General features: G+C 39.1%; 1 protein-coding gene and 1 long non-coding RNA gene across 2 annotated transcripts in view; one reads left to right on the plus strand and one right to left on the minus strand.

The window, feature by feature from the left end:
* The window catches only part of LOC115773473 (uncharacterized), a 21543-nt gene extending 14828 nt beyond the window's left edge, over positions 1 to 6715 (plus strand). Inside the window, exon 3 of the long non-coding RNA XR_004019102.1 lies at positions 6480 to 6715. This is a non-coding gene — a long non-coding RNA (uncharacterized LOC115773473). The remainder of the gene's footprint in view (positions 1 to 6479) is intronic.
* Positions 6463 to 27095, minus strand: rps6ka2 (ribosomal protein S6 kinase, polypeptide 2). The gene is made up of 22 exons (XM_030720215.1): positions 26494 to 27095; positions 23686 to 23802; positions 22321 to 22402; positions 21474 to 21554; positions 20565 to 20644; positions 19713 to 19819; positions 19582 to 19619; positions 19337 to 19479; positions 18722 to 18792; positions 18312 to 18400; positions 16535 to 16599; positions 12636 to 12738; positions 12234 to 12376; positions 11851 to 11973; positions 11331 to 11420; positions 11030 to 11188; positions 10390 to 10551; positions 10218 to 10294; positions 9877 to 9994; positions 9712 to 9768; positions 9226 to 9306; positions 6463 to 6612 (listed from the first exon to the last, which is right to left on the minus strand). The coding sequence occupies exons 1-22, from the start codon at positions 26596 to 26598 to the stop codon at positions 6463 to 6465; spliced, it is 2241 nt and encodes a 746-aa protein (XP_030576075.1). The 5' UTR covers positions 26599 to 27095.
* Positions 27096 to 27842: the final 747 nt, after the last annotated feature.

Consider the following 27842-nt stretch of genomic DNA (forward strand, 5'->3'; position numbering starts at 1 on the left):
ATAGCTAAGTCTCATCCCTTTCCAAGATCCATGACTGTAGCTGCTACCGCAGCAGTACCCCTGCCTGTCAGCCACTAATTCTATTACTGACATCCATCAACTGTGAGCCACCACAAGCTGGGCAAATATGATTAGGGACGGGGTCCCTGGTCATGTCCCTGCTATTCGAGGGGCTGCTCAATGGAAATAAGGGTGAGCCAGATGGTTGTGTGAAAGAAATGAACCATTACTAGCCCCTTTAAGAGTACACTTCCAACAAAGGGCTGTTCTAAGCTGGAGATCCAAAGGATGGCTGAGCTGGGGACTTGACCAACCCCCCCTGGTGGAGCTTTTAGCACCTTCACCCTAATTACAGATTCATTTCACTTCTCTGGATCTTTATCAGAGGATATACAAGTAGCACAGTCAGTATGCTCCCCCCACATGGTCACACTGCTGTTTGTGTATAAAGAGAGAGACATGGGACATGGGCTCTTAGATTTTATGCCCGTTGGGATAAATTCTGTGTGGTTAATAATCTTAAATTATGCTCTTCCTCCTGGGGAGCAGTCCAAGGCTCACAATCTCAGGTGAGACAGCCTTGTCATTAAACCTGTCAATCTTGGCCTCAGAAGGCTGGAGTCATGGATGCTACATGTGTCCCCGCCAAAGGTCTCTTTTGGCCCAAGCTTGGAGAAAATGAAACAAACAAGCAAATGTAGGAAGCAAGAGGGAGAAGCTTTCACCCTCTGCTTAATACAAAAACCTAATTTACAACAGCACCATCTGTTCAGGAGGCCAAGGCAGAAAACTCAAGGCCAAGGGGAAAGGATTTCTTTCAGTGAACTGCCCGGCACAACACCAGGGTAAGAAGAAACATTTGAGCTAGCACGTTGTTTTGAAAGTGGGAACTAACCCCTTTATAGTTCATGGTTTGGGTTTGTAGTTCATCAGAAGATCTCTGTGGAAATCCCGACTTCCAAGTTGAAATTTTGAACTGGAATGTCCCCTCAAATTGGATTTCCAACTCAGAAAGTAGGAGAAGCCCCACCAGCTGCGACTTTATGATCCAAGATGGTGGCAATACAGGAAAGCTGACTGTGACTCACTAAATAAGATATGTGCAAAACACTGACCAGGCTCCGTCAGTGTGCTGTAACGATGTTTCTGAGTGCACAGAAAAACACAAAACAACACATTGCAAGTTGCATTGTGTTGGTAGTGGATAATTGACTCCTTCACCTTTACCTTGCTAGGGAGCAAAACAAATCCTCTTTTTCTTTGATTTTCTTACTACTACTACTACTGGAACATGCTCAACTTGGAAGCGACATCACTCCCAGCTCCAACTTCCAGGGTCAATGAAACACAACATCAGTTACCACCTCCTCTAGTTCGAAAGAGAGGAGATTCTAGGACAAATGACGGTGTCACCAAGCACTCCGTGATTTCATCAATCTCTTCTAAGTACTTTTAGTATCAGCAAGTGTGACCACTTCATTTTGTTCAGGGGGTAACAAAAGAATTAGTATTCTGGGGCCAGGCCGTTTACTGAGGACAGAGTCCCCCGCCAATAACAAAAATATCCCTTCATCAACAGCTGGAGAAGCTCCCGCACTTCTTGTTGACAAGACAATGATGTCACTTGAGCATCACCAAGGTCCCCTGCTTGGCTTGGCTTGGCTTGAACAGTGGTGTGCTGTCCATCAGTTTGCTGTGAAACCACCAAAATCTGTGGTTTCACTCTGCCGTATATTGGAGCTGCATGTATTAAATACTTACGAAAATACATGTTCAGAATGTGCGCGCACGCACACACACACACACACACAAAGCACTCTGTCGCTCAGTTCACCCAGGCAACTGGTTTGTTACAATCGACATCTCAGGCGAGTATTTTCACATTGACGTTTAATCTTCGGACTGAAAATATATCAGGTAAACTTATTAGAACGTAGCGTGCAAGCACTAGGAGTGTTTAGCAGTGTCAGAGTTTCTGCTGTGTTGGTAAATCACCTCACAGAGCTTGGCTTCAAAATCAACTGGGAAAAGAGCAGTTTGGAACCTACAACATGTATGGAGTATCTAGGGCACAATGTAGCTCAGGATCTGTCTCATTGGAATACTGCAAGCTTGCCCCCAAAGGCCAGTGACACTATTCTGAATGCAAGTGCCTCCTCCACCTGCTCTCTTTTCAGCAGTAAATGTTAGGCTTTTGAGGAGGAGTGCTATGAAATGCAGACAATCCCTTTTCAGTGCTCTGTGATGGAGGTGCTCTGTTTTCTACAAGATTTGCTAGACAAAGGAAATGCTTGCACTATAATCAAGGTCTATTTGGCAGCTATCAATGTGCCATGTGGGGTTTGGTGACAGACCTGCTGGACAGCACCCTCTGTTGTGCTGTTTCAAACTCCCAGTTTCTGGGCCACGTGTCCTATTATGGGATCTCTTGGTTGTTTTAGGCATCCTCTCCCACCACCTTTTTGAACCCAGTGAGGTGGGGCTGAGGTTTCTCTCACTTCAAACTGCTCTACTATTGGCTCTAACTGCACCCAAATGGGTTAGTGAGCTACAGGCTTTGTCCATTTGCCCCTGAGGTTCATTAAGTTGTGTCTCCAGCCCAATCCAGCCTGTGTGTCTTAGATGATGGAGCCATCATAGAACTACTGGCCTGTCAAACCCTATGTTGAGGCTGGATGTTGTACACTGAGGTACTACACCTGCTGTACTTTAGATCCAGTTTGAGATTCTGAGGAGAACTGTAGCTCAGCTTCTGGAGGGTTGATGCAATCTGGAAGTAGGGTATATCTCCCATGGTACAAGGAGGTGGAGCCTGGAGCACAACTTGACTGATCTGTCATTGACAGACTTAGTGTCACTGGAGCTTCCATAGTTGGTCAGTCAAAGATGATTTCCATAATGACACACCTCTATTTTTTAAATATATATATATATATATATATATATATATATATATATATATATATATATATATATATATATATATATATATATATATATATATATATATATATAAATTTGGTGGTGAGATGACCAAAATACTGTAAATGTTAATGTCTTAACTTCATCTTTGCAGAAATGTCAGAGGTCATGTTAGGGCAACACTACTGTTAGTACTAAATCAGAAAGTTGCTTACATAGGCATTTTGATACTTGCATATTACAGGTGCAAACCAGCTTTCCAACTCATGGTTTACTTAAATATCCACACAGAAAAATGAAATGAATTCAAATCCTAAGACCCAAACCTAGAAATGTGGATTTTTCCATATAGTCATGATAAGTTAAAGTTACAACGGTGCAGAGACATTATGTTTACGTAAAATCAAAATGGCAATCTGCTAGGTTCAATTAAGAAAATTAAATTTGTAAGCACAAGTACATTCTTGAAGTTCTCCCCTTATGAAAAGATAACGTAAAATCTGACAAAGCCGTAATTGCCGGGTTGAGTTATTGTTTCTCAAAGCTCTTGTTCTTTCTTTTGCCTTTCATCTCTCCCCTCCCGACACCTTCTCCTTGCTATGTCTGTTTGGTCTCCTCTTGTCACTCCACTGCAATCATCTTCGCAGGGGGGCTTGTCATCTGTATCTACTCATATTCTGCAATCCCTTTTTCTCTGAGTACTACTGCACTTAAATGTCAGGGCTGATGAGCCCGACACACCCACCTGACACATCAGCTCAGTGCCTGCTAAAAGCTTTTATGGTGTGCCTGGTGGTTGATATAAATTAAAGAGTTTTCCTCCTTCTTTTTCAAGGATTACGGCTATAAAGGGACAACTTCGAGTAAGCAGTGGAACTAGATCAAAAGCATAGACTATGATTGGTTGCCATCTAGTGGCTTTGACTAGGGCCTGCTACCACACCATTAAGCCTTAAACGGTTGGATTTAGTAAATTTCAGTCCTAACAAAGACAGGTAACGAGAGATTTCCCCCACCTTTTATAGGTAGGTTAGTTTAAAAGCTTCTTTTCAGCATTTATAGATATTAGGAAATCAGTTTCTCATGTCTGGGCCAAAAATAGTTTTAGTGGGACCCTCCATATTAAATATAAAACTACACTGACATGACAACAGCCCAGACCAGAGTAATATACCTCTTTCACAGTTGTTTTCACAGTGTCATGGCAGGAAAATGCTAGTATAAATAATACATTTAATGGGGGCTAAATTCTCTTTAGCTGCTTTAGTTTTGTCTCTTTGACTTACTGGTACAACTGAATAGAAGAGGACCATTTGGTTTTGTTAAGAACAGTCGGGTTGTCTGCTGACATAGTGTTAGCTGTGAGCAGCCAGTTTATTGGGACCTGTCCAGCAGATATCTGGACCAGGACTTTGTTTTCTCGGTCAGTTAATCACTTGATAAAAACTTAAAGGCTTAACATCCATACAGGAACATCTAAGCCACTACTTAAAATAATTAGAATATGAGCAAAAAAACAGAAAAGAGAACAACTCCTAACACACGTCAATGCCATTTCCATTCTTTTTCTTTATTTGTAAAACTTTGGCATTCTGGCCAATATTTTCAACAATTGGCTGGGTATAGACAGTATGTACACAGCAATGGATGCACAACACAATATAATATATACAGTCCCAATATATTTGCTAAACAATATATCAGTCTTCCTGGTTGCTGACAGTTGTACAACTAAGCCTGTTGATGCAACATACTGTCAGTTTTGCACAACAGTATGTACAGTCCAAATTAATAAACAATATGTACAGCTTTACCTTTACGGTTGTACAGCACAATATCTACAACCTTATCTGCATACTCATAGTTTCATCAGTCCCTAGCTACACCTTTTTGCAGTTGTGCAGTGCAACACAACCCATACAGATTTCATATTAGCAAACATAATTATGTTTAAGAGTTTATTGCCTCTGCTACAGTGCTTATTGGTTACACATCTCTGTATGTTTTACCTCTGATCAGCAAATATGTTTCTAGCTTGTGGAGCAGTATAATCTACATTGCTATTGTTTAACTGTACAACACAAAGTGCTACGCATATCTGCAAAAAAACCCAAAACCCTGTTCTATCATACCTCGTCTTTATAAGTGTACATCTCATCAGATAAAATCAGGGCGGCAGCATTGGACAGTATATACAAACTTCTGACACAGTGATTCTCAAATGTTTTGGCTTTCTAATGGCAAACGGAAGCCTACTCGTATGCACTCTTGAGCACATGCAGTGTGATGAATTCTGCTGGGTGTTGATTCTAATAAAATGTATAGATTGCAGAGTGTGTCATGTAGGAGAGAACCATCAAATGCTCCCCTTTATTTTATTTTTATGTTTTAATGACTACTCTTGAGCCAATGAATGAAAGGCCGTGGAAGACGACGACAATAATGCAAGAAAAATGTTGACCATATTTGTAACGGTAAGACTAAGTGGAGATAAGTTGATGACAACTTGCTGAGATGTTCTAAGTGCAAAAAAAAAAAAAAGGCCTCCCAATATGTGTTAATCCATCTCGGACATCAACAAAGCAGCTAGTACAAAATATATTTTTTTATTTTATACAGTCATCCTCAATCTGGCAACAAGAACAAAAAATAGATAAATGTGCCAGTGGTACTGGTTTTCAGTGTTTTTATTGTACTGTATCACAGCTATGCGATGCATTTTATGACAGGTTGTTCTGCTGGTGCTCTAGTGTAACATCCAGTGGTTCTGAAAGTAGATAGCGTCTTTAAATAAATAATTCCCGTTGGTAGGATATTTACATTTATAGCAGGCATGAGTCTGCAGAATTCTGAAGATTGGAGTAAAATATTCTAATCTGAGAGAGACTGCCTCATTCAAATATATATTGTGTCTATATATATTAGATTTATTAATTTGGAAAAATAAATGCTATGCTGTCCATGAACTTTTCTTGACTTACATATGGTAAATACATAAACTAAACTGCTACTTTTCTTGCTTGTGGCACTGAATACTCCCTTTTCAGTCTAGTTTGCCGCACTTTGAACTGCAGCGTCTCCTACAGATATACAGTAATTAAAGGCAGATAACAGTTTGTCTGTGTATATTGTAAGACAGCTTTGCCAGTTTTTTGTTGTAACCAACTGAAATCAAGGCCAGCTTTGAAAGGATGGGTAAGGTGGAAGCAAATGATTTAACAAGATGTCTGCATGTTTGAATTAAACACCTCTCTGTTCAAAATTAAGAATCATTTATTTTTAAGATCTATTTTTCGACTTCCTCAAGCCACACCGTTTCACAGTTTCCAGTTAAGATGCACACGATGAATTTTATATCACAGCATCGATGTACTTTCATTTTTGGAAACTTTTCATTGAGTGACCTGAATCTAATCCTGATGCCAAGTAGGCCTCTTTATTGTTCTATAATAGTTTATTAGATGTAATTTGTGCTTTTCAGAATGCAGGTCTATGAATAAAAGCTAAGATTACAGTTGTGCTGCGTTCAGATGGTTGAGGCTATTCCTTTTCTTTAGGATCTGAAATTACTTTCGTACTCCCCATTTTCTTCATCCCTCGACGCTGAGCCAGGCCAGAAGACTGAACAGGCTCCAGGACAGGAGCAGGAGCGCAGCGCCTCAGAGCAGTGTAGGTGGCGGACAGCGCCCCCTAGTGGAATAAAAAGAAAATACATTGTATAACATCAGTGTTATAATCTGGGGTTGGCGACCTTTACTATCTAAAGAGCCATTTTAAAGATGTGTGGAGCTAAAAAAACACATTAGACCCTTTTAATGCCTACCTATTTAAGTATATTAGAGATGAGCTGTTAATGACATGTTTGTTGTGTTTAGCTTAACTTTTACCTGTTATAACAAAAGAATTTCCAAACTTTGGGGATAAAGTATATCTTTTATTTAACTTAATAGCAAACATTAAATTATAATATGTATAACTTTACCTATCAGCATTACTAATAAATAAAAATTTACTAAATATGGCTACTCTGCAGTTTTTCTATTGATGATATTTAGTATTTTATCTTTGCATTTGGTGGCATTTATTAAATTAGAGAACTGTAATTACTAAGATTGTTTTCATATATATATATATATATATATATATATATATATATATATATATATATATATATATATATATATATATATATATATGTATTTTGACACAAAAAAAAAAAAAAAAATATATATATATATATATATATATATATATATATATATATATATATATATATATATATATATATATATATATATATATATTTTTTTTTTTTTTTTTTTTTTTTTTTTTTTTGTGTCAAAATCACAAGGAGCCACTGGAGATGGGCAAAAGAGCTGCATGGGGCTCTGGAGCTTCAGGTTTGCAACCCCTGGTGGAATATATTAAATAACTCAGTAAGTGGTAGTGCACCTGATGTACTCTCAAGAGTACATCACAGTTTGTTACAATGGGACATATTTCATAAATTATAAGATGAACTCACTCTATCCAAACACATCAGAATGACACATTTATTTTCAAGACACTTTTTGGACTATACATTTAAGATAAAAGATGAAGCAAAACTTCTCATTTTTAAGGTAAAACTGTTGGTCTGAGTCACTTTAACTGTTTGAATATATTCTGAACATTTGAAATTTTGGAATTAATTTCCATATATACTGCTCAAAAAAATTAAAGGAACACACTGAAAACACATTAGATCTCAACAGGAAAAAATCATGCTTTTATTTATACTGTTATGGGCTGGGTAATGTGTTAGGAATGATAGGAGGTCACATCATTTGATGGGAATGAAAATGATCAACCTACAGAAGCTAAATTCAAAGACACTCTGAAAATCTGTGAAAAAATGATGCGGTAGGCTAGTCCATTTTGCTGAAATTTCATTGCGGCAATTTAAAATAGTACTCAGTAGTTTGTATGGCCCCCATGTACTTGCAGGGCATGCATATGATGTTACAGGCAGCATAACGTTCTCCACGGCTTCTACAAACCCTTTCACATATGTCACCTGTGCTCAGGGTGAACCTGCTCTCATCTGTGAAAAGCACAGGGTGCCAGTGATGGACCTGCCAATTCTATGGTGACTGCCAATCAGGCTCCATGATGCTGGGCAGTGAGCACAGGGCCCACTAGAGGATGTCGGGCCCTCAGGCCATGCTCATGAAATCTGTTTCTGATTGTTTGGTCTGAGACATTCACACCAGTTGGGGATCATTCTGTAGGGCTCTGGCAGTGCTAATCCTGTTCCTCCTTGCACAAAGGATACTGGTCCTGCTGATGGGTTAAGGACCTATGGCTATGTCCAGCTCTCCTAGAGTAATTGCCTGTCTCCTGGACTCTCCTCCATGCTCTTGAGACCACGCTGGGAGACACAGCAAACCTTCTGGCAATGGCACACATTGATGTGCCATCTTGGAGGAGCTGGATGACCTGTGCAACCTCTGCAGGGTCCAGGTATCACTACATGCTACCAGTAGTGACACTGACCCCAGACAAACTCAAAACTAGTGAAAAAACAGAAAAGATGAGAAGGGAGAAAAATGTGGTCACCTATAAAACCATTCCTGTTTTGGGGGTTGTCTCATTGTTGTCCCTCTAGTGAATCTGTTGTTTATTTCATTAACACCAAAGCAGCTCAAACTGATTAACAACCCCCTCTACCACTTAAGTGACCAGATCAATATCCCAGAAGTTTAATTGACTTGATACACTGTGATTAAAAGTGTTCCTTTAATAAATTGAGCAGTGTGTTTATTTAACCAGGAAGTTCCAATGAGATCAAATGTCTTTTACAATGGAGACCTCACAAAGATAGCAGCCGTACAAACTCAAAACATTAACAACATAAAATAAAAGATCTACAATATACAAATACCCACCACGAAATACTAGTGGCCTTCAAGAAAAACATCCCCTTGTCTCCTTGAACACCTTCCTTATGATGCTTTTAGATTCAGCAAAGTGTGTTTAAGTCTTTCTGCAAATTATTCCATGTCTAAAGCTCACAGTAAGGAATGCTGTTTTTCCCAAATCTGTCAGAACTCATAGTTTGCAGGAGTGTGGCTGGTAGCTGTTGGTACTGGGACAGCGAAGGGTACAAAGGTAAACTGGAAGTTTACGCAGTATTGCTTTATAAATATCCTAGCTTACACTAATTTCTGTATCTAAATTAGTAAGCTACAGGGAGCAATACGCTTATCTTTATAGCAGTAATTACATACATCCACATACAAATGTATTCAGAAAGGGTCTGACCTTGACGATGAGTGCGTCTTGTCTGGAGAGGCTTTTGTCAGAGAGCTGGTCTTTCTCGACAATCCAGGGGTGACGGAGAACCTAAAGAGCATCACAGAAAAATGATATCAGCTCTGAATGTATAAAACATGATAACAGATGACCACAAATGTGATATACCTCTAGTATAGTACAAACATTATAGTCTAGCTAACACACACTATATACTGTCTGGATTTCAACTCACAGACTCAGTGGACATATGTACATATGGGGTAAACGAAATGATATGTAAAATGTAATGTATACATTTTTGTAATCAATTGTATTGCCTTTGTCCAAATGAATAAAATCGTTATCTGTAATGTAATTGTGTCATGATGAATATTATGGTAAATGTACATTACTAAAACTCTGAACATATAAAAGTGTCAAGGTGGGACCCTGAGCATAGTAGGGCACAGTAAGGGATACTACAGACCCATCTCTGCTGTTTACTAATGTTACCTGTGGGGCAGTCAGACGCTGGTGAGGATCCACATGGAGCATCTTAACCACAATATCCTGTTAAACAAATGGAAACATACATAGTTAATATATTGCTTCTGCACTGATACTCTGATGTTGGCAAAATGTCCATTTTATGCAGATCAGAAAGCGTTACGTTTGAACCTTAGCTGCGTCTGACACCAGATCCCAGTTCCCTCCTGTGATAATGAATTTCCCACAGCCGATCTGAGCCAGAATCTCCTCTGCTGTGTCCTCGGGACTGCTGGCAAATGGGCTGAAACTGACCAACAACAATGAATATTTACAAAAAGCAATTCAATCTATTAAAAAAATGTATGACTATAGATAACCATGACCTCTGATTTGAGACGAGACATTTTCTCTTATTGTCTCTGCAGTGAGATTCTTTGAAGAAAATTGCAACGTACAGTTTACACATTTCCACCAGAAAGCTGAACTGTACCACAATCAGTATAAGTTCTGTTAAGTCCTTATAAACTGACCCAGCTATCATAGTGTAGAGCAGGATCCCCAGGCTCCAGATATCACAGGCTGCATCGTAACCCTGTTTCCTCAAAATCTGCACATATACAAAAACACACACTTTTAGTCACTGATAGCTGTTAAATAATTTGTCTGCTAGCTAGAGGCATCTTGTAATGTTTGCTGATATACCTCAGGAGCCATGAATGTAGCTGTGTAACAGGGAGTCATCAGCAAACCATTTTCAGCTCTGAGCTGTTTGGCAAAACCAAAATCACATATCCTGATGCATTCTGGGAGTCCACTGTCATCTGCATAGCGGATGTTACTGGGCTTCAAGTCTCGATGCACAACCTGAAAAAAAGAAGAAAAAAGAATGAAGTCACTAAACCTTCAGAATGTACACAGACTTACATACATTATGCGGACAAAAACATTGGAGGCACCTACAGGCATTAGACATTAGACCTACAAGAGCTGCTCAGCCATGGAAACCCATGCAATGAAGTTTGTGGTACACAATTTTTGTTAATGCCAGAGGAGGCTTGGAACTCTGCTGTTACTGACTTCACGTGTTCTGCGATTTTGTAACTGAGTTGCTGCGATTCCTAAAATTTCACCGACTTGTTGCAATGTTGGCATTCGGTTAAAGTACCACTCTCAAGTTCAGTGAGCTATTTAGAACAACCCATCTGCATGTATAGGTGCTTGATTTTTTTTATACATCTGTAGCAAAGGCACTGAAAACGCCTTCATTCAAAGATTAAGTGGTTTTTGTCCAACACTTTTGTCCGCATAGAGTATTTTCCAGGCCCCTGTTCTTCCAGCTTACCCCCTGTGAGTGTAGATATTCTACAGTTTTGGTTAGAGTGCAGATGATGTCTGATGCATCTCTTTCAGTAAAATTTGGGCACATCAGAGCTCTGTCCAGCAACTCGTCCCCTCTTAGTAATTCCTGAACCAGATACACACACTGGCCATCATCAAACACCTATAAGTAAACGTGAACACAGAAAAGAGATGCACACAAATAACTTTCAAATAAAAAAAAAAAACATTTATATTTATGCTTAAGAAAAATCCAACTCAAATTAAAAACCACTCTGATCTGCTAACTCTAGTGTTATACTTACATCTTTCAGGGTAATAATATTTGGATGCTGTCCATATCTTAACAGAATCTCAATCTCTTCTGCTGGATCTCTCCTTGCTCTGTCAATAATCTGACACAAAGACACACAGCAAATTAGCATGAAGTAAAACTTGTAAACATACCTGGAAACATTTTGTGGTTGTAGTCAACATTCGCATGCTGTACTTCCCACAGTGACTCACTCTGAGTTACAGTTCAGTCCTGTTCGACTACATTTTTAGGTGGGATTTATAGGTCAAACATCACATTTTACGATCACGCGTGATCGTAAAATGTGAATAGTCATTTCAGAAGCTAACAAATAGCCCTGTTTATATTCAACATCATCATAACAAAGAATATTACTTATGAGTGCACAGCAAGATGCTCTGCCTTGTACATAGAGTCATACCTTAATATTTCAGCCACACAACTAACCTATTACAGTACCACGTTGTAAAAGCCAAGAGTGTATCTATAGTGGATTAAAATAAATTGTATTCAGGTTTAGTGTGCACTACCTTCACAGAATACTCCACTGAAGTAATTCTGTGCAGACATCTTTTGCAGACAGAAGTTCCCGTGTGTCCGATTTCTTCCTTTAGCTCATAAACGTCACCGAAGGCCAGATCACCACAGAGATGCTACAAAGGACACACATAATCAGATGCACAAACACACCTACAACATCACACCTCATATACATGTCAGAGTCAAATGTTATGTGAATGAATATATTCTTTGTTTAATAATAAATAGCTCATAGGGATTTATTAGGGTAATGTTTAGAAAGGTCAGTCTCATTATTATTTAGTCTATTTGTCTGTCAATAAACTTGGATATATTTACATAGTTAATAAACCAGACTGTGTGTTAGAGATGGTATAGAGATGTAGAGTTATACCTGTGCAATGGGGTTGATGTTCAGCTCTTGAGGAGTAGGTGCTACTGTAGCAACACTGGACTCCTGATTTTGATTAGTTGCAACGAAGCTAAAACCACGAAACAACTGGTGTGTGTTCGCGCTGGGAGGGATGCCTGGAGAATCTGGAAATCCCAAGACACATTGAACCAAACATCTGCAGAGTGCTTGACAATGTTTTAGAAACATGCTTTCAGAAAATATGATTGGTTGATGTGGAAGTATTAATATTTTTGTTCCTCATTGAGCCCAAATGTATCACCTATAAGAACCAAATTAGTATACTTAGTTAACTGGACTTAAGCAATCTTCTTTAATCCAAGCATGAATGTTACCTCTGTATTTGCATGTGTGTGTGTGTGTGTGTGTACATGTTTTAATTACCAGTTGGTGTTCTGGAGGTGAACTCGGGGTCAAAATGGAAAGTGTCTTCAGGCCTGCCAACGGTTGGTTTGAAGGGAGGCCTCACCTCCTTCCTGTACAGCTTCTACAAATGACGAAGGCAAAAAGTGAGAAATACAAATACTGACACATGATCTGTACAGCTGGTATACAATTCACAAGACAACATCACGCAAAAATGCTTCCCATTGTCATGTTTAGTGTCAGAGAGAATAGAGGAAAGTGAAATGTCCATGTAATGATGCAAGTTTGACTTTAATTATGTAGTAATGGCCATGTGGTCAGGGGTTAAAGTAGGATTTGGCAGGTTGGGGGAACCCTAAATTCCACAGTAGTGGTGCAGTGAGGGAAAATGACTCACTTAAAAGTAAGTCACATAATATTTTCTGTTGTGAACTTCAAGGAGATTTTCTTTGTAGACAGGCTGTGATCAGCTGACCTGTGTTGCTTCTGGTCCTGAGGTTGTTTATCCTGCTCCTTCTGTAGTTAACCATCTACATTATATTACATTATATTATAGACCCATGTTACATAAGCCATTATGGCTGCTTTCTAACCCCTAACCAGTATAAAGGTGTAATTTTGCAAGTGTTACGAAAGAACATGACAAGCTTAAATTCAAATTGATGACTCCTTCTAGGAGCAAGTTCTGTTACTCAGCAGCCATATTGAACTGTATCTGCGCACTTATATTTGCAATTATCTTGAAGCATTATCTAAATTAACTAATTTCAGAGGTCAACAGGACATAAAAACTCCATTATAGAATATTCAGTCAGATCTGATTAAAGAAATCACCTAAAAGTTTGCTGACTTGCACAGAAATTAGGTTTTTTTATGTAAGTAAGCAAGCAAAAATGTATTTAGCACATTCAAACATAGAAAATCCAAAGTGCTGTACAAATTAATCAAACGTAAAAATAGCATACGACAAAATTACAAATTCAAACATACCCAAAACACAAAATAAGGCAACCACAACCAGTTTAAGAGCTTTTCCCCTGGAAGTCATACTTCCACCACCATCGTGGTGTTGCAAGATTTTCTCATAAATTTCAATTCAGTTCAATTCAATTTCCTCCCTGGAAAATGCAGCTGCTGTACCCTTAGCTAGCAGACAGATTGTGTGCAAAACTGCAGCACATGAAAAATGAACTTACTCATTAACTGATGGTGATGAAACAGTTATGGCCTAATTTATGGGAAGTGTAAAGAATAGTGCAAATTAGAATATGAAGGAAAGTCCTTCTAGAAGCAAGTCTTGCAACTTGGCACCTATCTTGAAACACCTCTTGTGACTTATGAATGAATGTGAATATCCAATAATTGATAACCATTTTTTAAAAATAAATAATATACGTTAATGGCTGCTTGAATGCCCATCATGTAAGAGTAGAAATGCATAAGCTGTAATACTGAATAGTGCCTGCAGATGTCACCACTGCAGTGCCCATTGTTGCTTGCAGGGTTCCTCTTAGTAGTAAACATGTAAAGTAACCAACAGAGGCCACTAGCAGTTGGGGAAAAAATGGTCATGTGATGCATTTGAGTATTTGCTTTGCATTTGATAGTGTTCATGATGCATAACTGCTGAGAAGGTGAAGCTACAAGTCTTTATCATCTATATTAAAAATAACTCATTAAAGACCAAGACGTGAAAGAAAGACAAAGATTCAAAGTCAGACGAGGTTCTGATAAATGATGGTGGAGTCATTCTGCCTGATAGAGTACAGTGATGTAATTAGCATAGTGCAGAATAGAGCATAAGCCTCTTATTCACAGTTGTCAGCAACACAATGTGTAAATGGGAAAATGTGGTGTGGAAGTGAGCAGGTAGTAATGCAGTGAGGAGGGCTGCAATGGGAGCCTGTGGTGAGGGCAGAGATTAGCGGGCATGTAAAGCCGATGATAGTGGATTCTGATAGAAATAAGAGCGTCACAGGTCACAAAAGCAGATAAACGAGAGTCCCAAGCCTTTTGAACATCTGTGATTAAAAAGGACGAGTGCTTTAAGAGATCACAGCAGATATTTATAGGGAGCATGATTACAATCAATAAAACAAATGAGTCTGTGGTTGTTTTGTTGAGATTTCTGCTCTCAAAACTGATTTAAAGGAGAAAATAATCCCTTTGTATGGCAGTCAATGGGATTGCTGGTGTGCGCATCTAAGCTTGATAAGACCACAAACATGATGATGTGTCAGTTTTTTAAGGTGATTCTGTATTAACAGTTTAATTGTCTTTGAATGTGGGTTAAATAACCTAGTTATTCTCAGTAAAATGTCTCCTTCAATTTAAAAAAAAAACATGTATTTTTCTCCATCTCTTAAAATGTTTCAAATTGTCGCTAATGCAGGAGGGCTTTCTTCTTTAACATGCATTAAGCACAGCTTGTATTTTCAAGAATGCCATGTTTACCCTCGTGTCTTATGTGTACACCACATAGAATATACAGTTCTATGAAGAAAGTATTTGGCACTTTCCTGATTTCTTAGTTTTTTTGCATATTTGTCACACTTATATATTTCAGATCCATCCATCCAAACAAATTTTAATATTAGACAATGATAACCTGACAATTCTAAACCCACCTGGCCCTGTGTGAAAAAGTAATTGCCCCCTCCCTTCTTAAATCATGAATTAACTGTGATTAACCACATTTTTTTGGAAAGCTGAGTTCAATTCCACTAGCCACACCCAGGCCTGATCTCTGCCAGACCTGTTGAATCAAGACATTACTTAAATAGAACGAGACTAAAGCTGAATTTTTTTTGGAAGGTTTCAGTCCTGTTACAGCTGGAATAAAACTAACACAGCACTTCATAAAAAGAACATCAGACCAACAGTCAAACATGGTGGTGGTAGCGCGATGGTCTGGAGCTGCTTTACTGCTTCATGATCTGGATGACTTGCTGTAATTGATGGAACCATGAATTCTGCTCTGTACCAGAACATTCTGATGGAGAATATCTGGCCATCAGTTTGTGCCCTGAAGCTCAAACACACTTGGGTTATGCAGCAGGACAATAATCTGAAACACGCCAAGTCCACCTCTAAATGGCTAAAAAAAAACAAAAAAACCAAAACAAAATGAAGGTTTTGGAGCGGCCTAGTCAAAGTCTGGACTTGAATCTGATTGAGATGCATTGGTCTGACCTTAAACAGGCTGTTTGTGCTGGAAAACCCTCCAGTGTGGTTGAATTAAAACAATTCTGGAAAGAAGAGTGGGCCAAAATTCCTCCCCGGTGAAAGACTCATTGCCAGTTATCACAAACACTTGATTGCAGCTCTTGCTGCCAAGGGTAGCACAACCACTTATTAGGTTTAGAGGGCAATTACTTTTTCACACAGGGCCGGGTAGGTTTGGATAGCTATTTTCCTTTAATAAATGAAATCATCATTTAAAAACTGCTTTTGCGTTTACTTGGGTCATCTTTGTCTAATGTTAAAGTCTGTGTGTTTGTTTAAAGTGTGACAAATTTGCAAAAAAACTAACAAGATTAGTTACAAACAAAGTTGGGCACGCTGTACAGAAAGGGAAGTTAGGGATTTTGCCACTAAGCAATATCTCATACTGAGCATGTTAAAGGTTTCATGACTGTGGGGAACTCTTGAGGAAGTGAAGGAGCAGCTGCTTTGATGACGAGGCACGCCAAGTACATGTGATTCACATGATGCTGATTTTAAGTTTAACCCAGGTCAGTAATCTCAATACTGCATCTCAAAAGCACAACAGTGTAGCTGGTGCAGTAAGAAATTAGTTTTAATCAGGAATGTGGGAGACACCATGTTTATAAAACAATCTGTATACAAGTGTATAATACAAATTTATTGTATCCAATTATGTATAATGCAGAATAGTCTTAATGGATTGTACTTACGTTCCAGTCTATTGATGCAAAGAAGCGATGCCTTTTTATTTCTTCTACTCCATCTGGCCCTGCACCTATCAGTAACACAGATTAAGCCAATCAGAATCAGAATACCTTTTACTGTCACTGAATTATAAGATACAATAAAACTGAACTGTTACATCTGCAGGAGCCTCCAAAATAAATGTCAAATAAAGCCATTCTCACAATTAAGCAACAGAACCACTCACACAGTAAACCAAACCCTTTCAGCAGACGATAATAAATAATTATGAATACGAAGGAGTAAGAAGTTTTTTAAAAAGTGCCATGGTGCAATACAATAATCATGCTTGATTTATAACAGTGATTACACTTGGATAAGAACTGCTCCTTAATCTGTTTATCCTTATCAAACAGCAAGTCTCCGGGCTGAGAACTGTCTTTAGTGATTTTTAAGGCTCTTTAGAGGTATCTCACTCTTGCAATTAGACCGCTGTTTAAAAAAATTGTATGATCATGACTATAGTAAGTTAGCATTTAGTAAACCTTGAATAGACAAAGTAAGATTTCCAATGCTTCAATGGTAGATTTGTAATATAAATGATATTGCTGAACATCTCATAAAATCACTTTATTTTTACTTTTGCTGAAGTTGTTTACTGGTTCCTTCAGTGAACACTGATGATTTGTGGAAATGAATTTTATCAAATCAAAATAAGGTTTGACTTAATGGGCTTATGGGTATACTGTTAGCCTCATAGCATAATTGCATAAGTCATATTTTGGCCACTTTTACCTTCAGGACTGCTTTAATTCTTTGTGGCACAAATTCAACAAAGTGCTAGAAACATTTCTCAGAGATTTTGGTCCATATTGACATGATAGCGTCACACAGTTGCTGCAGCTTTGCCAGTTGAGCAAATTTCCCATTCCACCACCTCCAAAGGTTCTCTATTGGATTGAGATCTGGTGACCGTGGAGGCCATATGAGTACAGTGAACTCATTGTCATGTTCAAGAAATCAGTTTGAGATTAATCTGAGCTTTGTGACACGGTGTGTTATCCTGCGGAAAGCAGCTTTTAGAAGATGGGTACACTGTGGTGATAAAGGGATGGACATCGTCAGCAACAATACTCAAATATGCTGTGGCATTTAAAGAATGCTCAATTGATACCAGAGGGCCCAAAGTGTGCTTCATACTGTTTATACCAAATTCTGATCCAACCATCTAAATGTAAATTTTGGTGAGCCAGTGTAAATTATAGCCTCAGTTTCCTGTTCTTAGCTGATAGGAGCGGCACCAGATGTGGTCTTCTGCTGCTGTACCCCGTCTGCTTCAAGGTTCAACATGTTGTACATTCAGATGTACTCTTCTGCATCAATGAGCTATTTTCACAGAACTGCCACTCACTGGATATTTTCTCTGTTTCAGACCATTCTATGTACACCTGAGAGATGGTTGTGGGGAAAAATCCCAGCAAATCAGCAGTTTCTGAAATACTCAGTACAGCCCATCTGGCCATGTCAATGCAATGAGTTGCTGGTTAGGAGTAACTATCAAAGTGGCCAGTAAATGGTAAAATAGTAAATGGACTGGTACTTATATAGCACCTTTCTACTCAATTTGAGCACTCAAAGTGCTTTCTTACTACAAGAACGTGAGTGTATATTCTGCAGCTGCTTTGCATCCAGTTCTGCAAAGTAAGAACTAAACCTAAAATTAACCAGAGGGATAGAAAAAATGTTCGAGGTTTATTCTGAAAACACATTTGATTGTAAGGGTTCAAGTGCTTTCATACATACCAAGTCGATTAGCAGGATTCCTCTTGAAAAGTGCTCTTAATAAACTCTGCACTTCAGGACTGAGGAACTGTGGCATTCCCAGCTTAGCCCTGAACAGACAAACCAAGAAACAGGTTCATGCATGTTTATCTCTGCTAACAGCTTTATGTTTTATGTTCATTCAGGTATAGTGGGATATCCTGAGATTGATAATTACAGATTTATATAAGCAGCTTATCCTAAATAAACCAGAAAAATCACATATACTTTAAGATAATAAGAAACAGAATATAGATAAGTGAAATGCAGTTGCAGAAAAGAGGCAGCTCATCAGAAATTTGGAGAAAAAAATTAACATTTAAAAATCCAATTACAACCTGCATAAGTTCTGAAGAAAAAGCTTCAGAAACACTGACAGTAATTGGTCTTACTTTAGAATAAGTGCCATTGTTTCTTTCCGATCTTTTCCTTGAAAGGGTAATGATCCCGTCAACATTTCAAACTGGAAAACAGAACATAACAACTGTCAGAACACATCAGCCTACTAATGGAAGCTGTGGAGGTGGATTATCTCAGCAACATGCTTCGTTCAAGTTTTATTAGTCAGTTGACTTCCATTTATTTTGTTTGTTTTAATATGAGTACATTCCTAATATAAGCCAAGGGAAGACAGGGTGTCATCTTCCCCTACTGACCTGGCGTAGCTGCCAGCTGTCAGTGAATGTTTAGCTTCTCAGCATTAACAAAATAAGCCACTAGGTTAGCAAAACAAGCAGCATCCAGCAGATGCACGATTGACAAAAATAATGGGACCTAATCTGCCAGATACGGTAATTAAAGCTGTTTTACTGCCAGAAGAAAGACAAATTAAGAGATCAGTGCACTGGGATATTATCTAAGAGCTGAGTTTGTAGCTTGGAAAATGCAGTTAATTCATTACTAGACAAAACATTCAAGTCAGCAAGCAAAGTGACGACATGGTCACAGGAAAATTACTAGTGCATGTAAAACATGTAGAGAGATTGTCAAAGTTAAACAGTTCTCACCATAAGTACCCCAAATGACCACCAATCAGCACTTTGTGTATGTCCTCTCCTGTTTACAACCTCCGGAGCCATGTACTCTATTGTTCCACAGAAGGAATAAGCCCTTTTATCATGGTCAATAGCTTCTTTACTCAATCCAAAGTCTGAATAGTGAGACAAAGACAAAGGGGATCATAGTAAGAAGACAGAAAAATAGAGGCAGAAGAGCAGAGAATTATAGGTTGTTTGTAAACAGATGTACTGACCTGTAATCTTAATATGTCCTTCTTCATCCAGAAGAATGCTAATAAGGAAAAAGAGGGCATTAAAATCTACTTTAAAATATTCTTTTGTAAAATCCATGGAAATAACAAACGGGATTTTTATGAGACAGTACTTTTCCGGCTTGAGGTCCCTGTAGATGATCCCCAGACTGTGTAGATGGTCCAAGGCCAAAGCCAACTCTGCAAGGTAAAACTTCACATCCTCTTCTGTAAACATTACCTTGTAGAAATGAACAAATGTGTTAAGTAACATGAAACATTAATGTGCAAAAAAAGGAAAAAGTTAATACCAACACAGCTGGTACAAAGACAAAGAAAACAGAAAAGAACATCAGAAAAATACAGAATTATCATTAGAAAAATAAAAGCAGCAAGGCGTAAAATTTGATATAGTGACTATAAAAGAGACATAGGTTACAGGTTTGGCTTTGATCATGGGGAGGATATAGGCATTTTATATTATTTTCTCCAACCTTCTGTAAGCATAAATAGAAAGTGCAGTTTGTTTCTATGGACCTGCAGAATTGTCTTTGGCCTTTTCTGTTGAAGGCCTATTAACTGTTATTTCAGCTGCTGTGCTCTGTCGTCCCTCAGTAGAGATGCATCTATTGATCAGCATATTCCTTTTTGAGCTCTTTCTTATGAGATGCGTTCACTTTTCACAAGAGTCAACCGAAATATGATACACTGTCTTAATATATGTGATGGGGTAAGGGATAAAAATGCATCAATCCCATCAGTCACCATAGTTATAATGTACATATAATCTACAACTCTACATCAAGAGATTACATAATTTTGATGATACCTATAAGACCTTTTGTGTGGTTCCTTTAGAGTACAGAAAATGTCTTTATCTCTTTCACAAGTGAATGATGGAAGTTACATTAACACCTTCCTATACCAAACAGCAAACAGGCAAGGATTATGCTTTGAGCCAGGAAGCCTATCCCTAGCAAGCCTACCTCCTTTGACAGACGAGTGAAAAGGTCTCCCCCTCGGAGGAAGTCCAGGATCAGATAGAGCTTCCCTTCTGTCTGGAAGGCTACACAAATGCATAAATACATAGACAAACAGAAATGCAAGTTAAATACTTATTGAGTTTGGGGCAATCAATCAATCAATCAATCAATCAATCAATCAATCAATCAATCCATCAATCCATCAATCCATCAATCCATCAATCCATCCATCCATCCATCCATCCATCCATCCATCCATCCATCCATCCATCCATCCATCCATCAATCCATCAATCCATCCATCTTCTGCTTATCAAATTCAGGTACAGTGCAAGACAAAAATCATGGTGGATAACAATGACCTTTTCCTAATTTCTGAGCATGTATGCAATCAAAATAACTTGTGAAATGTCACCTGTTCTTTGTGTAATAGCTCACAGTGACTAATTAGCTAACTGCTCTATTGAAATCCCTCAGCAGCACAGAGCCACATTTAAACAGAGATTTAAACAGGCTGTTGATGTAAATCCACAAGGACGAGAGAAAGGGGTTAAATTTGGTCAACTAAGAAAAAAAAGGATTATTTGCTAAAAAAATAAAATAAAATAAAATAAATGGAAATAACATTAACCACTTCATTTTCAATGACTTCCCCTAAAGGAGACTTATTATGCTCATTTCTGGTTCCATAACTTTATTCTTTAACTCTACTAAAGTAGCTTTGTATGATTCATAGTTCAACAATATCCTTATTTGCCTTGTCCTGGGCCTTAGTACAAACCCTCTGATCTACTATCTGAAGCAAGCCACTTTAGCTTTCTTCTCCCTCCTTTTAAGCCAACTTAAAAGCAGTGAAAAGCATAACAGATTCCAACACATACATGCTGAGCAATCAAAGCATTTCCTGCTCACCATAGTGGAGTTTAACTATAAATGGGTGGTTCACTTCTGCCAGTATATCTCTTTCCATCTTCGATCGCACACGATCCCGAACTGAATTGGAGATAGAAATTTTTAATGAAATTTCAGCCAGTTCATTCTATAAAATGTCACAAGCTTCTAATACCATGAGCATTTTCCTTAATTGATGAATGTAGATGAAATTAGATCCATACTGCTGTGTTGCTGGTTCATTGTGCAGTGAAAACCACAATAACAGTGTCATTGCAACATCTGCCTCCTTGACAAGATGAGACTGTAACTCTTTAGATTCCAGGGGTGCAGGTTAAGAGGATTAGGGCTTGCATAAAGCCACTAAATCAGCACATGACATCTGAACCTGCTTTTACAGTACACCCCTGTTTACAATAATCTCGGCTGACGCACAACAGTTTATCTGAATCAAAAGTACAAACTAACCTCTTTTAGGCAAAATCCCCCTGAATGTAGGGCACTGTGAGAACTTGGGCAATCATATATCCATTGCTCCTGTATGAAACCAATATTAATGACCATGACTCAGATCCTCTATGGAGGTCTGTTTGTTTTGTTTCTTTCTAAATATAGCCTCATAACAAAAGCATGATACAAAGGGGATTTTTTTTTTAAAGAAAATTTTTTCTTAATTTCTCATATTCAAAATCTGAACATGGGCAAGTTATGCCATTATAAAAATATCTATCAGTGATTAATATTTATAAGTGGGTCCACTGGGACAATTCTTTCATTACTTTGTGTAAAAAATGTGTCAAGTGTATTTGCATTTTTTGCTTGCATTTGAGCTTTTAATTTTCCAACAAATGCAATATTACTTAATCACCTTTTAGTGTGGCTTTCTTCAGGACCTTCATGGCATATAGCTGTCCTCTGTCCACTCCTCTTATTTTTCTAACCAGAAACACCTGCAAATAATCACCATAACCATCACATTGTGAGACTGTTTAGGAGAAACTGATAATTAGTGAAAAGTTTGAAAAGCTCTTTTTCCATCCTTTTTATTTTCAAAATATTTCATATATAAATTTTTTTTTTTTTTTAACAGGCTATATTCACCCTTAACAGCCATTTGTAGGGTACCAAGCTGGATCAAGTGATAGTTTTACCATCGCATTACATAAAAGAGCCACATAAATACAGTTTCAGTGAAACAGAGACAACAGCTATGATTTAAACAAAGTCTGTCCAATGCTTATTAAGCAGATGTATAACAAGCTATGTAAAGTTACTATCCGGGCCACACTGTGATGTGACCTTTTGTCCCTGCCTGCAGCCTTGGAAACATCTGCCAAAGTTTCATATAAGACCCATTCAACCCTCTAATCTACAGTAACACTAACAAATCAGTGGGCCTTTGCTAATTTAAACAAACTTAGTGATCTATGAAGCCGCTGTCAAGGCAGCTAATCTACAGATAATTGGAAGTGGATGTCTTATCATTAGCAGATGATTGGCTGGTAAAACATAATCAGTTGTAGCACTGAAATCAGACACGCACACATTCATCATGCCAAAAGGCAAGCGGACATCTCCTCCCTCATACTTCTGTGTGCTTTTATTTTGAATCTATTTTTTTTTTTTAGAATTAGGCAGGAACTTGGTTCGAGGTGGACTGTATAATAGTGCACGTCTGATCTTACAGCTGCATTTTGGGAAGTGCTCTCCTCTTTTCAGCTGCACAAAGCAAGGCCTAAAAACAACCCAAAAAACAAAATACTTCCTGGGTTTGTATGAAAAGCCTCGATCAGTCTGCGCAGACCTCTGACTTCAACTGAATCCAACACCTTTGGGATGAATTGCAACACTGACTGCAAGGCAGGCCATATTGCACCACATCACTATGTGACCTTAACGTTCTGGTGTCTGCAGTGTGGTTTCAAGCTATCTTGGAAATACTTCCCACAGGACTGGAAGCAATTATAGCAGCATATTAATGCTGATGGTTTCTGGATGAAATGTTCAACAGTCACATGAATGTGCACTTACTTTTAGCCATATAGTGTGAAGTCCATATATTCTAATAAAACTGTGAGGATTAAAAATATCACCATGATGATCATACCATATACATGTAGTCTCAGAGGTGACCTAGACCTTTTAGGGTTATTTATTTATTTATCCGGTCCCATCACTTTTATTGGATAAAAGCTCTAAAGCTGCAATAAGTGAATGGTTGCAGTTACTGTACCTTTCCATAGGATCCCTGTCCCAGCACCTTGAGCAGCTGAAACTGAGAAGGGTCTGCTTTTTCACAGCCCTCCTTAACGTGGTGACTGATGTCAAACTCCTTGAGTACACTGTCATCCTAATGAGAGAAAAGATAGAAATCATTATTGGTGTGTTGGGGTTAAGGTGCGACTTCAACAAGATAATGAATTACACTTTCCAACACATGAGCGGTGATTAAATGTTGTTCCTATGACCTCAAGTTGAATTTTAAAAAAAGGTTATCACTTTAATAATTGCTCATTAAATCCACACCTAAGGATAGATGTCCATCTATAAGCCATTATATTGCTATCAAGATGTGGGCTGAGGTCACTGGCAATGATGCACAGTATAAGCAGCCTTCTTCAGCTCATTCAGTCTGCTTAGGGAAGTAAACGATCAACTTCCAACCAGAGGCAAAGCTTAGATTGGACATTGTATAGGACTCAGAAGCAAGAGATATATTTAAGCTTAAACTTTATTGACAACGTCAAACATAAAGCGAGGCTGGTCAGTTGCCAGCAGTACACAATACTAAACTTGAACATAACTAAGAACACAGCATGAAACATCAAGCACACAGCAGAGCATTTGACAAGGATGTGACAAGGAACAAGAGAGAACACAGCCAATATATACACAGAGGGATAATGAGGGAACAGGCCACAGGTGAGGGGCACATAATAACACAGAAGAGACAAGGGGAAGCAAAAATAAACACAAGCTCACAGGACAAAGTAGTATCAAAATAAAACAGGAAGTAACCAAACCAGGTACACGCAGACTTGACACATAGAAGGAACCTAAACACGACCCAAACAGAAACCTAAATACAACATGCAGGGAAACACTGGGAAGTCAAATTAAACACAAGACATGAGACAAGGGACTAAGACATGAGAACAAAACATACATAGGAACAATGACAGGGCATGGGAAGCAAAACATAACACAGATAATAAACTATAACAGAAAACCGTGATAACCTAAAATCCTAATACAAACTATAAACACAACTCAAAAACATAAGGCGCACTGGGCCAACGGCCCAGGATCATGACATATTTTAGTATTTGCTGAGATTCTGTCTTCCCTGAAAACAGAATTTGACTGAGGTGTTTTGTATTTACTGTTTGCATATGCATTGATTTAATGAATTTGCTGGAATGATAAGAACAAGTCTACTTCTACTCCTTTCAACAGTTTTAACACACATTAAATAAGAAGTAGCCAATAAAATAATGACTGGTTGATATTGTAATTTATGTGGCTTGTAACCAGCTACTAACCATCAACAGTATGCAATAGTTTGATAAACGAAAGAGATTCATCTCTTGAAATGAGAGTCAGAGTGACTGAAAGACCACATAAGGCTGAAAATAATCAAACTGTCTCATCCATTTCTCCAGTGACACCAAGTTCTTACAGCCCCCCCCCCCCCCCCCCCCCCCCCCCCCGCCCCCTAACTGAAAACATGCAGCACAGCAAGTCATGATAATAGATACAGCCTTCAAATGTTATTTTTTTAATTACAGTATGGACAAAACAGTTGCAATTTGTCCAAAGTAGTTTCCATCCATCCATCTTCTGCTTTTCAGGGTTGCTGAGGGGAGGGCTGGAGCCTATCCCAGCTGTCATAGGACGAGAGGCAGGGTACACCCTGGACAGGTCACCGGTCTGTCACAGGGCTAACACAGAGAGACAGACAACCATTCACACTCACATTCATACCTATGAGAAATTTTGAATCACCAGTTAACCTAATACCACTAAATGCATGTCTCTGGATTGTGGGAGGAAACCAGAGTACCTGGAGGAGTGTACCAGAATATGGTTTTTAATTTGCAGATTAAAAATATAAAGTCAAACTTATTGTAATGATATTTTTCATCAGTCACTTTGAAGTCAATGAGGATGTGGCTTCAACTGTAACATGATGAAAAGTTTTAGCTCACAGTGAGCAGATTGCCCCCCACCTTTTTTTTTTTTTTTTTTTTTTTAATCGCTGGTTTATTCCGTAAACAGGGCAGCAGGAGCGATTTCAGCCCACCCCTCATCGAGCATCAGAGCATCCCATTCCATGGACATGCGACCAGACAGGTAAACAAACTCAAGCAGGCAGACATTTGGTATCCAGAATGACAATCACGCTAACAGGTAGTCTGTCAAGATGATTCATCAGCACTGCTCCACAAGAAAAGGAGGGATAAGGTGTGTTTTTATTCCATGAATATCCAAAACATACAGGTAGATATGCAACAAAAGGCTCACTGCCTCCCTCTCTCTGCCCTGCTGGTTTGTTTGGGCTATAAATAAACCTCCACTGCTGGGGCTGACCACTGAATCAATCTGTCTGTATCCATTTATCTATCAGCCTGCCTGCCTTGCTGCTTGTTTGCCCGTTAGCGTTTCTGTCTGACTATATTTCCATACAACTTCTCTTTCTCGCTCTCTCTCTGTCACAGCACAGCACAGTGTCTCCCTTCATGGCCCTCTATTTTCTAGTTTCCCCACAGCCAGGTAAAGCAGCAACAGCTTTAACGACGCAGGAATGACTTGGGAAACACTCCACAACAAACCACATAAGATACATTCTTTCCACAACCGTTCCCACGTGCATACACACATCTGTCTGCTGCAGATGTAAGCTGGCTGGGGTTTTTTTTTTTTTGGTATTTGGGCTGTTCACACAAGCCCACATGGTGCAAATGTGATGCAGCACCCCTTACAGCAAACACGGGTTCACACAGATTTGCTTGTGTCCAAATGATCTGCTAAAGTGACTCACCTCTACCTGACAGAACCCAGCGGTGTTTTTGTTCCTTGCTGCCTTGTTCTTCAGGTAAATAGAAAACCATCTCCGCACTGTGAATTTTCGCGTGCTGGTATCCATGGCAACGAGCAGACCTGTGCATCTATCCCATAATGATAATCATCTCCCTGCAGGGGGTCCTAAGGTATAGACGCAGAAACAGATCTTTTATTTTGGTTTATTTATTTGTCCCGCAGCTTCACCACTGGCCCATCCTCAATGCAGCCCTCGCTTTTTAGTTTTCCCATCATTCACATGCGCCGCTTGTCTCTCTGGTGGCTTCTCAGACAGTCCCCTCTTCCGTGTCTCTCAACTGCAGTGGACACCAGTGAGCACGCAGACGGAGTTGTAACACAAGCTGTTAATCTATGCAGCCAGACAGCGGGGTGACGAACGGGACCGGTGCTGCTGGGTTTGGGATTGCCTTGTGTTTTGCATCAGGCTCGCTTGCGTGAGGCTGCAGGGAGAGGTGACGACCAAATCTGTTCCGCTGAATCAGGAGAGGTGTGTGTGAGCTCCCTCTTCACATCTCTGCCCGTGCATGTGTTTATTCATCCCCGGCTGCCTACCTCTCTCACTCTCTCTCACTCTCTGCAGACCAAGGGATTGTCACCAGTCACATTGTGCGCCGGCAAGCTCCCAACCCCTCCCTCCCCCGCGCGCGCTCCTGGCCCTCACCTCCCTCTCCGTTTCTCCCAACAGCATACAGCAACAGCTGGTGAGGTCACATGGTGTAACATAGCTACCTCTCTGTCTCCCTCTTCTCCTGTCCCTTCTCTTTTCCTCCTGCATGGCATCCAATTTCATAAGCACACACACACACACACGGGCAATAAGAAAAACTAATGATGAAATGTTGTAGGCTGCATACCAGTAGATGAAAAACACCGGCTCAGATCCAGTGGCATTACATCAGAGTAACAGGGTTCAATAAAATGTTGAGGACAGCAATCAATGTTGGGATCAATAATGATGACAGAAACGAGGACAACAATCACAGAGAGTACAGAGCAATCTGGTTGATCAGTGGATATGGGTGTGTGTCTGTGTGTGTAGGTACTTGGATCTGTCACATCAGCAGCTTTGCAGAACTGCAGTGTTACATAACCAGAGAGAGAGAGAGTAAAAGGGAGGGAGATGGAAATACCAAAGTGAGTGGGAGGGAAAAGGGGGGGTAAAGGATAAATAAGGACTCCGCACTACCTAGGTCAAGTCTCCACTGCTGACCTAGGCTTATTATTATTATTTTTAAATGGGGTTTTAAAGGCCAGGGCAGGTCACCTCAAATGTTCCTTAAACACTGAACATTACAAACTTAGTTTTTG

This window comes from Archocentrus centrarchus, chromosome 3, assembly GCF_007364275.1.
Source record: "Archocentrus centrarchus isolate MPI-CPG fArcCen1 chromosome 3, fArcCen1, whole genome shotgun sequence".
NCBI classification, from domain to species: Eukaryota; Metazoa; Chordata; class Actinopteri; order Cichliformes; family Cichlidae; genus Archocentrus; species Archocentrus centrarchus.

What these genes read in the sequence shown, in the direction of transcription:
- rps6ka2 (XM_030720215.1), bottom strand. Translation starts at nt 26,598, where the DNA reads ATGGATACCAGCACGCGAAAATTCACAGTGCGGAGATGGTTTTCTATT. An exon ending in AGGGACCTCAAGCCGGAAAA is followed by an intron (nt 19,620 to 19,712) that starts GTACTGTCTCAT and finishes TTTCCTTATTAG; the next exon opens with CATTCTTCTGGATGAAGAAG. An exon ending in ACAATGGCACTTATTCTAAA is followed by an intron (nt 18,401 to 18,721) that starts GTAAGACCAATT and finishes TTGTCTGTTCAG; the next exon opens with GGCTAAGCTGGGAATGCCAC.